Source organism: Anas platyrhynchos, chromosome 18, assembly GCF_047663525.1.
Source record: "Anas platyrhynchos isolate ZD024472 breed Pekin duck chromosome 18, IASCAAS_PekinDuck_T2T, whole genome shotgun sequence".
NCBI classification, from domain to species: Eukaryota; Metazoa; Chordata; class Aves; order Anseriformes; family Anatidae; genus Anas; species Anas platyrhynchos.
In genome coordinates, this window is record NC_092604.1 from 10,958,130 (window position 1) to 10,968,803 (window position 10,674).

At 48.9% G+C, this 10,674-nt stretch overlaps 1 protein-coding gene across 1 annotated transcript; it reads right to left on the reverse strand.

Annotated features, from left to right (window-relative positions):
• Nucleotides 1–1,413: 1,413 nt before the first annotated feature.
• On the reverse strand, nucleotides 1,414–10,039 carry TBC1D13 (TBC1 domain family member 13). The gene is made up of 12 exons (XM_027470871.3): nucleotides 9,904–10,039; nucleotides 9,720–9,793; nucleotides 9,560–9,600; nucleotides 9,063–9,124; nucleotides 8,666–8,765; nucleotides 7,224–7,306; nucleotides 6,906–7,065; nucleotides 5,899–6,106; nucleotides 4,991–5,154; nucleotides 3,318–3,478; nucleotides 3,032–3,089; nucleotides 1,414–2,037 (listed from the first exon to the last, which is right to left on the reverse strand). The coding sequence occupies exons 1-12, from the start codon at nucleotides 10,011–10,013 to the stop codon at nucleotides 1,972–1,974; spliced, it is 1,287 nt and encodes a 428-aa protein (XP_027326672.3). The 5' UTR covers nucleotides 10,014–10,039; the 3' UTR covers nucleotides 1,414–1,971.
• Between the last annotated feature and the right edge of the window lie 635 nt (nucleotides 10,040–10,674).

Genomic DNA, 10,674 nt, shown 5'->3' on the forward strand with positions numbered 1-10,674 from the left:
CTCATCCCGTGGCTAGAGCTGACAGGATGCTCCATCACACAGCCGTCCTGGTCCTTCAGTTCCACTTTTCTTGGAGGAAAACTCTACCCTCTAAAAGGATTGCAGCAAAGAGGGATGCTGTCAGCCACAGGTATTAATTAGATTGTTTTAAGCCTTCAGTTGCTCAGGATCCACCACAGCAGCAACACCTGGCTGCATCAGTGTCACTTGAGCATCTTCTAAAGAGGCAGATAGATTGCTTGGGGTTGCTAACAAGAACATAGGTGCGTGCATCAACCTGTCTGCCAGTCTCCCCACACAGCCTCAAATGAATTACAGTCACCTGCAAAGAACTGGCCTTCAGTGAAGGAAGTAACACTTAGTAAAACTGCAAAAGGCTGACAACATCCCTCTCGGTAGGGCCGTTCTAGGCCATCAGCAGCTTAAGCAGATCTTTGAAAGATGACTGACCTTTAACAAATCAATACCCATAACACCGAAAATCGCAGTGTCAAACAGCTATGCAGAGGTGAGCCAGCACAGCACAGAACGAGGGTAAAGCATGCCGGATTAGTGTTCACTCAAGAGCTTCTGCACAACCCAAGCACCTGGGTGCTGGCAGTTTCTCCCGTTGAGGATTATGGTTTCTGATCAGCAGGTTAGCAGTTCTTTCCATAGTTAGCAGTTCTTTCCATAGCTTGTCTTCGTCGCTGTTCACTTAAGCCTGCTCTACAGTATTCGAAACGCAGCAGCTTCCCTCTGAGGAGGGACAAGTGTCCAACTCACGCCTGTCACACCAGCAGGGCTGGTTCAGAGGATGTGGATCAGCCCCAGGAGTCAACTAACGATTGAAATGCTTGTATGCCCACTGGATTGCACTGGAATAGAACTCTTACTTGTAGCTCAGACCTGTAATGTGTCCCTTCCTGGTGAGAAGTGCTATTAGACAATACCAGGGTTACCATTACCAGAGCTTACGCGGAGTAATACTTTGCAAGCCACTGAGGCAGGAAACCTCAATGCCGTGCCTGTATAAGTCCCTAAATATAGCTGTCTTCATGCAACTAGATGCTTGTTTCTTGTGTTTCGGAATCCTGATTGTAGCTGGATATCATAGAATCATGTGGATATGCCCCAGTTCAGAGACAGAAAAGCAGCTTGAGGCCTCAGCCTCCCTGCAGCAACAAGCTCCTGCTCTAAGGCTGTGCGTAGTAAGGCTTGACTTCAAGCTACACTTCACTCATCGATTAAAACCACTGCAGCCTTGCTTTCAAGGAGACCTTCTTGGTAAGGCCATTCTGGGTTCAGGCAGTTTCGGTGCACAAAGCTGGCAGCTGTAATGATGTCTTCCCCTCTCAGCTTCTCAAGATCTCTTTCCCATGTGAAGGGGTCCAAACTGTTGGATGCCAGATGACACCAGAAGCTGATGCAATCTTCTTTTCTTTTTTTTTTTTTTTTTTGCACACCCCAGGGATGGCTAAGTGCAGACACGAGGGAGAAGAATCCAGAAGCTACTTGAACAGCAGGGTGTGTGACTTCGTTGGGATACATTCTATTCACAGGAGAAAGATTCTTCTACTCTCACCCACTGAAATCCACTGGATCCAGCCTGTCCCTTCCCCATCAGAAGTTACTCCATGTGAGCTACCTTCATGATGCAGAAGGAATCCACCCCTTGAGGAATATGCTGACAGATGGTTTCTTTCTCCACTTAAAGTCATTAAAAAAGATACAAAGAACTGCTTTTGGCAGCACAGAGGCATTTGAAGTTTGAGAAATCTGGAGTGCAGGACCCAAGCAGATGGGGAAGTAATCAGTCCTTGACCTAATAAATAGAGTAGAAGGAAGTCTTCAAGGTGGCCAGTAGCCCAAATGCAAAACCTGAAGTCCTGCAGAGACCTCTAGGAGTTTTAACACGCCACACTTCACAGGGGCATCTCCTAGGATCCACTGCCATACAGTTTCTCCAACACCTTTTGTGAGGCTCATGGACTATTTGGAATCCTGAAGTTCCTTTGCCTTCTTCAAAATCAGGTGAACATCGGAGATAGGATAATCCTACGGTAAAGAAAAACAATTTAAGTGCCAACTTCGCATTTCCTGCACACATCATTCCACCTAAGCAGAGCAAACCTTGGCAGTACAATTCTTCACCTATTATAACACATTGTCATGTTCAGCTACCCACCTGACAGTTAACAGCTTCCTGTTTTGTATCTGATCAAACCCCAATACCCTTCAAGAAGTTTTTGTAGCTTGTCCTACACGGGTACAGTCAGCTGGCCTGCTACAAGGGCTATCTTCATGCCAAAACACCTTATCAAAGCCAGTACCTTGCACAGCCCAAAGCAGGAACTGGCAGAATCAGAGATATCCTGCTGTTCTGTGAAGGTGTTCTCAACCTTGGGCTCTCTCAGATCTCAGAGATAAACAAAAGTCTCTGGCCAGCAAATTTGACATTGTTACATAGGGCATAAAAACTTCGCTAGAAAACATTTATTTTTTTGTAATGCTAAAAGCCTCTAGTCTATGAGGATTTCTCTGTAGACCAGGAAGGGAGCACATGCAAAAGAAGGCTCTGTGTTAGTGGTAGTGCTGGGCTCCAGACCATAGTACTGTGCCCCACCAACAGCAGACCATAGAAGGAATATTGGTCTCTGAAACAGAGCTCGTTGCTTTTCTAGCACTAGGGAGGGGGAGGAAGGAGAAGACATCCATACAGAGCTGAGAAGACAACACAGGTAGCATACAGCCACATTCTGTACGTGGAAGTGAAAGCCCAGGTAACAGCACAGGGAGCAGAGACCACCACCAAGGAGGTGAAGGCAGTCATTTCTCCCAAGTGAGTCTGGTTTCCCTGTGGGTGGTGGGGACCACAGCACGCAAAGATTCGTACTTCCAGTAAGAAGCGTGCTATAAGAACAACCTTAAGATTTTTCTGCAAGCAACCATCAGAAATCCGGTACTTCTCCTCAGCCTGGCCTACCACCATCCTCTCTATTTAAAGATTCCCCAAATTACCCCCCATGCCCACTCTATTTATGATCCTTACCTGTAGCAGCCTCATATTCAGAGTGAAGTCTCCTTCCAGCAACTGATCCCGGATTAGTCTGAAAGATGGAAATTAGTCCAGCTACTTTTGGTTCTTTTCAGAGGGACTCTAAGAATGGACTACACTGTGCCTTTGTAGAGGCTTTTGAGAACACTTTCACTACCATTCTGACAGATGTCTGTAACCTATGCACTAGATGCATTAACACATGCCTGTGGAACTCCTGGATCCATGGATTTCATTAAATGAGAGAAAAAAAGAGCAGGAAGGCTACCTCTGTACTTACGTCAACATGGCACAACAGACGAGGAGCAGAAAATCGAAGCGTTTTTCATCAGCAAAGAGGGAGTCCCAGATCCGGATGACATCTGGCAGCAGAAACTCTTGGGACAAGAGCAGCGTCAGCCAGCGGAAGGCAAAGAACTGGGGTTTGATGTTCTGTTCTTGCTGTCAGACACGCACCAAGCAAAGAATGAATACATGCTCTTGGCCCAATCCCTCCAAGACGTGCACCCCTTGTTTCTATCCCCATCTCCACCCTCATACAGCTCTAGGCTGCCAACTCCTATCAGCACAGCAGCAAAACCACTGCCTCCTTTGAAGGCCCTCATGTTCAAGCTATATTGAAAGAAAGATTTTCAATGCAACTAACTTCCAAGTCTACAAAGCAAGAAAATGCTCCTCTAAGACACAAGTAAAGGAAGCTTTTCTTCCTGAAGGCACTGTTTGTGTTAGTTCAGCTAAACTTGCCAAGTAATTTTAATTTCCCATTTGAATAACATTTTATCTGCAAAGCCGCAGCCCTCCCCCTCTAGCAAAGGCACTGTTTTGTCAGGATTTCCTCTCCTTTCCAGAAGCCCTGTATTTATCAAAGGTTTACTGCTCACAAAAAGAAACAAAACATGGAAAGGAGTTCACACTGATGGTCACTAAAAAATACTGTAAGCACTCCTAGCCCACAGCTTTCTTGTTTTTTTGCTATCAAATCCCAAGAACCATAAGTTTAAGTAAGGTCAAACAAGCTCAGGATCCTGATGACATTCTTACGCTGCTGCATGGCCAAGACCATTTCCTGGCAGCCAAACAGTAAGCAGTTTATTCTCTCCCCACTGAATGAGTCTTCAGGCAACATTGTGAGAGTTGTGTCACTGTCCTCTGTCCTTACAGATCATCTTTTGGGTTACAGAAGAAACATCTTGACTTCTCTAAATATATAAACAACAAATCAGAGTGATTTGGTGAAGGTTGGAATAATGAGACCAGCTTTCCTTTCCAAATTCTTGTTGGATTTTGGCACCAAATGGACTGCAGGACCTAAGGAGGTCTGCAACAAGAGCTGCCTTTTGATGTTCTACAAAACCCACACCAAACCATGGCACTCTGAGATCCCTGAATGAAGCAGAACTATAGAATTAGTCAAGTAGGATGCTACAGGACTTCAGTTTACTTCTGGAATGATCTCCACAAACTTTGTGTTGTTACAGCATCCAATGACAACAGAAGAGGGCAGGCGGTGGGGGAGTGGGAAGGTTTTTTGTTCTGTTTTTGAAGACTGAGGCAACCTTAACCTTCCTTTAACCTCAAATCCCAGGGGACGTCAGAGCAAAATTCATGTTTACAGCTCCAAGTAAACTTCAAGCCAGGTGACGAGGGAGGGTGGCCAAGGCACTTTGGTTGTTGCAGAGCTGCCGACTGTGACTCCATTGTTTGCTTTCAGCCAAGCAGGGGAGGAAAGCCTTGCTGTATCAGCTCACTCTAGACTTACTCCACGGAGAGCTTGTTTCAAGCTTCTAGATAAGACAGCCTCTATGTCCTATTGGCAAAGGCCTTCACGGAGCCTCTGAACCTTTCCATTCAAGCCCAGTAACAGTTTAACAGAATTGGCTGACATTTAAATGCACTAATAAGCTGTTTTCCCCACATTCCAACCAGGATTCAGAGAAACACCTAGCTCCTCACCAGTTTCAAGTACAGCTCCACATCTTTTTCCTTCAGGGTGGAGTAGACCTTCTCCATTTTGTAGGTTATACCACACTGAGAATCATCCAAGCTCTTAATGAAGTTGTCCCGAATTTCAGCCATTAGGTTGGTAAAGCAGAAAAATGTGTCAGCTTCAGCATGTTCTGGGGAAGGAAAAAAAAGTTAATGGGGGCATAAAGAAAGCATCACTGTCAGAGGTACGCAGAACTGCTTTTGTTCAATAACCTGGTTCCTATACTTAAGTAATCTATCTCAAGACCTTGGCTTGCTTGGTCTAGGATGAGACCAGACAAAATTTTTTTTTGGAGTAGAAATATCTACAGAGCCACTGCAAATACAGACCCTGCGTGCAACACAAGGTCTTCATGACACAGGGTCAAGAAGCAGTTATCTATGCCTGAGAACACCATCTGCTCTCCCTGCCATCACGGCACACCCTCAGAGCTCTGTGAAATAAAAGCAACAGGCAAAGTACTCCCACTCCATTCTTTTTCTCTCCCCGTCTTTTTTTTTTTTTTTTTAATTAAAAAAAAAGACAAAAACAGAACAAGAAAAAGCACCCCTCTCTCCCAAGGTATTTATAGTACAAGCAAACAAGAGCTTCTAAAGGGATTTTAGGTTTCAGTCAGGAAGTACAACTTGGATCCATGCAAAACAAAAAAAAACAAATCCTCACTTCTCACACCCTCACCACCCACAGCCCATTCGGTTTCTGTCAGTTTGCTGTGGTTTCAGAGTCCTCATCTCTTCCTGCATTTGCTTTTTTTTTTTTTTTTTGCCTGATCAGTCAAAACTGAGTTGTTTAGAGTCTCATTCCCAAGAGATTTCTTTACACAGAGAGCATGCAGTACACCAGCCATTACTGAGCATTCAAAAGAGTCTCTCACCTTTCCACTCACTGTTAGGATCTGTAGCAAAGGTATAGTAAAGAGGCCCCACTATTTCATTCATCCCCTGAACATACGCTATCCCGGGGTTCAGCTTGGCATAGATGAAAAGGATTCGCTCCACCACTTCCCAGTGAGCTTCGCAGCCGTTGGGCAGAACTTCGTACTCACTCAGAGAGTTAGGAGATGTTTTAAGAGGGGAGCTCACCTGAAGAGCAAGGCAAGAGTAGGACTGATTCAGGGTAACCAACTGGCACAGAGTTTTACACGTGACGAGCTTGGCTTTGAAGGCACGTAGCCCCCCCGAAGATTTGGGCAGAGTGCACCAAGCAGGCAGGCATTCACCTAAACCAAGTACCTCAACGAAGCACAAAGGCACCAAGTCCTCAGTGCTGCTTATCCCTGACAAACAAAGCAGTCTGTGCTGCAGCAGTTCCCCTGAATCATTGCATCACCTGATCCCATACAGGAAGAAAACACAGCAGTTCCACCTCTTTGTTAGTAACGTAGGAAAAAGCACAGTTCTGCTGCAGCAGCTAGCCGCCTTCCCCAACACCAAGGGTGTAGCACTTAATATTGTAATGCTTGGGAAAGAGGAAAAAGACAACGCAAACTTCAGCAGACAGACTCCTTTCCTAAGTGCAACTTTAGGAGATCCAGCTCTGGATGGCTATATAAATTCAGCTTTGGTAAATTGACCCTTCACTGCTTTGTTCTCACACAGGAAGGCACCATCAGGCACAAAATATTCACATCTTCCTGCAACTCGGGCTTCTACCAGAAGTCAGGAAAAAATAATCCTTAAAATTAAATGTACCTATAATCCCCTACCAACTGTCAGATCCATCAACTGGCTCTTTAGAGCTGTCCAGCCACAAAAATACACAGTTATCTGCTGGGGTAATTCCACAATTCCTCCATGCAGCACAGACAAACGGCCAGGAACCACCCTTCGCCTTATCAACGAAGATACCTCGCCCCACGGGCAGCCCACACCTAGATCTCACATTTGTAACCCCACTGCGGTTCCGTGCCACCGTCTGCGACTTGAGCGTGGTCTGCTCCACCCGCTTGCGCAGCGTCTCAAACTCGTTTTGGGGGTCCAGGATCAACAGGCAGGGGTAATCCGTTGGGCGCTGGAAGAACGCCATGTCAGGGTACAGCCTCCTACGATGGACACAGGAGGACATCAGGCACAAGAAGAAGGAAGCACACGTCCCGAGCCAAACAGAAAGTTCAGTTTAATATTAAACTTGATTTTCAAAGTACAAAGTATTAACCAAACCACTCTGGTTCAGAAACCCGAGTCGTTATGCCTCGCATACCTGACATCTTTGTCTATCTGGAGAAGCACTTCATTATCCTTGAAGTAAGTATTCCATCGGCTGTCTGGGTTTGGATTGAGGGGCTAAAGAAATAAACAACAGAAACAGAACCAAGCATGTTTCGCAGATACCAAAGCCCTCAGTAAACACACACTGATTTAACATTTCTGCCGTCCCTGTGTCAGCTGGTACCAGCACACTCCTAGCACATCAGGATTAAACTCTTCTCTTGTTTAGTGCTGCTTCTTCAGACAGTACACACAGCACAGGAAGCAGGTCAGAGCTTGAAAAACAAGTGAGCATGCACGTTCACTCAGGCAGAAGCCAACATTTCCAATCCTTTTTCACCTGCCTCTTAGTGACTTTGCTCCCAAACTAAGTATCCTGTTCTCTGTCAACAAGATTCTTGATTGCAACTCCAACCTGTCTAACATAGGCGGTCTTTGTACTTAGCACAAGAGTTAACCACAAGTGTTGTGTGGGTGGGTAGGAGTTACAAGCTTACCCCGCTATCTCAGCTCTGGAGAAGGCTGATTAAACATCACCGTTGTGCCCAGGATAAAGGAAATACATTATTAACACAAACAACCTATCCCCTGTGCCATCCGTTTTCCAGTATTACAAACTCAGCTCCCCCTCCCCTCTGTGCACTTGCTTCTCTCCAGATCAAGGCTCAGTAAAACCTAACAGTCAGCTGAGAGAGAAGAGGAAAAAAAAAAGCTCCAAGAGATCCAAAGATCACTGTAACCTGCCAGTGCATGGAATGTTACAACAGTGATGGTTTTATAGCACCAAGGCTTCCAGAGATCACAGCAGCACAGCTGACTGTACACTAGCAGAGAAGTTTACGTTCAGGATAAGCCATAGAAGCAGTTGTGTTATTTTACAGCCTCCTCTGACCAGTTACTTCATCCCCTGCCTGGACACAAACTTAATGGCACTTCCAGAGAAGTAAAAAAGGATGCTGGAAACAGTCAACACATAAAAAAAAAAAAGTCAGTCATCAGCAGAATTGGAAATAAATTCAATCTCCTGCCTCCTGTGCTATAGTCCAGCTCAACTCTGCTGCCTCTTCTACAACCTCAGCCTGTTCTGAGCCCACCCATGGACAGAGCTTCCCAGGAAAGCATCTCTTTGGTAGAGCAACCTCTCTGAGCCTCTCTTCTTCCCTAGGAGACCCACAGGCTGGACAGTTAGCCCCAAAAGAGAAAAGAAGATACATCCATAGCTGAAAACAGCTTCGTAACTATTGGTGCTCTGCCAGTAATTCACACTAAAGGCTACTAAGACACAGATGCAGGGCTGGTACCTAGGAACCATCCCTCCTGCTAACAGGGCAAAATACTCTGAGAACAGAAACAATAACAGCATAGCAGTCCAGACTCCAGAACAATGTATAGCTCTGGGGAATTTCCTTCAACATGAAGGATAACCGCACTTACGTGATCTTCTAAGGTCACATCTTCCCTTGATACACCCAGGTTGGCTTTGGCGATCCCAGGCTGGATGATCATTTCTTTTAGGAACTGGGAATACAGATCCCTTAAGGGGGGAGAAGAGGAATTTGTTTTGAAGCAGAGGATTACATCAACGTAAGCACCTGGACTGAGCTCAAACAGACATCCCTGCACCACTCTGCTCAGCCAGAAAGCATTTGATCTTCTCTTCAGTTGAGTTCAACTGAAGAGTTCAATCCACTGACCCCAAGAGACAGACTTCAGAACAGCGCATTCCACACGAGAACAATTCAATTTATGAAGGTACTCAATTATTTAAGGAACCATTCCCCTTCTCCATAGATACCGTCAGAACTAAAGGAGCAAGCACAGATGTCCTCACCTCTGCTTCTTCAGCAAAGAGCTCCATAAGGCTTTCTCTAAAGGGAGGTAGTTCAGGAGTATCTGTACAGAAAACAGACGCACACACGTTAGTGTTTGGAGCATGAGCTATCAGACTTGTAAGACAAGCAAACCAAAATATGGGGAGTTACCTCCGTGAGGTTTATATCTTTGCCAAATAGCAGCCAGGAATGTTTCAGGGACTGTTTTTTGACACAGGCCTACTCAGAGCGTTGATCAATAGCAAGCGGGAGTGAGGCACGCTCCCAGGCTGTCCTGCGGGCTGTGCTCACGCAGGGAGCAGCCAGCCAATGTACATGTCGTTAAAACCCTACTGTCACCAAGCCAGTGCTGACCCCACAAATTACCGCCGATTCAGAGCGCCTTTTAAGATCCCCATCGCTATTTTCTGTTAGCTCTGAGAGCTCCAGAACCCCGTGTGCACACTTAAGGAACCCAAAGCTGGCGAGACCCGAAGCGCCCCCAAGCAGCACCCACCTTCCAGCAGAGGCAGCGCAGCCCCCCATCGAAGGGAATCCCTGTGGAGGGGCAGGCAGAGAGACAACCGTTAGCCCAACCGTTAGCCCAACCGTCACCTCAACCCGCACCCTGCGCGCCGCCACCGCCCCGACCCCCACCTCAGGGTTTGGGCACTCACCGCTGAAGCACAGCTCGCGGAGCTTGCCCAGGGCCACCGTGGGCTCGCCCAGCACCTCCTGGAAGTCGGCGATGCTGAGGGGAGGCGGGGGGGGAACCGTTAGCAACGGGCGGGTACCGCAAACCCCCCCCCAGCCCCCCAAATCCCCCCCCTCACAACCCGCCCCCCCCCCCCAGGTCCCCACCGGCTCTGGTGCAGCCGCGACATGGCGGCACCGCTCCGGCTGGAAACACGGCCCGAGGGGGCGGGGCCACGAAACGCCCCGCCCACCACCCCGCCTATAACCCCGCCCATTCGCTCCTCGCCACGCCCATCATGCGTTAGGCCACGCCCATTGTGTGCTAAGCCCCGCCCACCCCGCTAAAAGCCCCTCCCCGCAGGGAGAACGGAGCACGAGGGGGGGGGGGGAGTGGGGGCGGAACGGGCCCGAGGGGGCCAACCCGGAACGTTCCGGGCCCGGCCGCTGTTTCCCGGGGGGAAGCGGTGGCGGAGGCTCCTCCTCCGGTGCGGCGGCCCCCGGCTGGCGGAAGTGACGGCGGGGTTTGTTGACAGCGGAGGCCGCGGCGGCGGCGGCGGCGGCGGCGGGGGGAGGGACGGGGGGGCCCCGAGCAGGAGGAGGCCGAGCCCGAGCCCTGCCCGCCGGCCCCGGCCCTCCGCAGGGGGGGGGGCTCTGGAGCCAGGTGAGTCCCGTTCCCGGCCCCACAGCCTCCGAGGTACCGGGAAGGGAACCCCCGGTGTGTGTGTGGGGGGGGGTTGGGGGCAGGGCCCGGGGCTGTCAGCGCGGGGGGGGAGGGTGAAAGGGTCAGGGGGGGACTGGGCCCAGCCCGGGGACCCCGGGGAGAGCCCGGCCCGGTAGGCACGGGGACCCCCCCCCCCACCGGGATCCCGGCCCCACCGACACGCTGGGAGGTTGTGGGCACGGGGCCGGGGCCGTGCTGGGGGCTGGAGCTTCCCC

Coding starts and splice junctions, on each gene's coding strand:
- TBC1D13 (XM_027470871.3), bottom strand. CDS start 10,013: ATGGGCGGGGTTATAGGCGGGGTGGTGGGCGGGGCGTTTCGTGGCCCC. Junction 9,601..9,719: donor CCGCGAGCTGTGCTTCAGCG/GTGAGTGCCCAA, acceptor GCCCCTCCACAG/GGATTCCCTTCGATGGGGGG. Junction 2,038..3,031: donor TGAATATGAGGCTGCTACAG/GTAAGGATCATA, acceptor TCTTTACCGTAG/GATTATCCTATCTCCGATGT.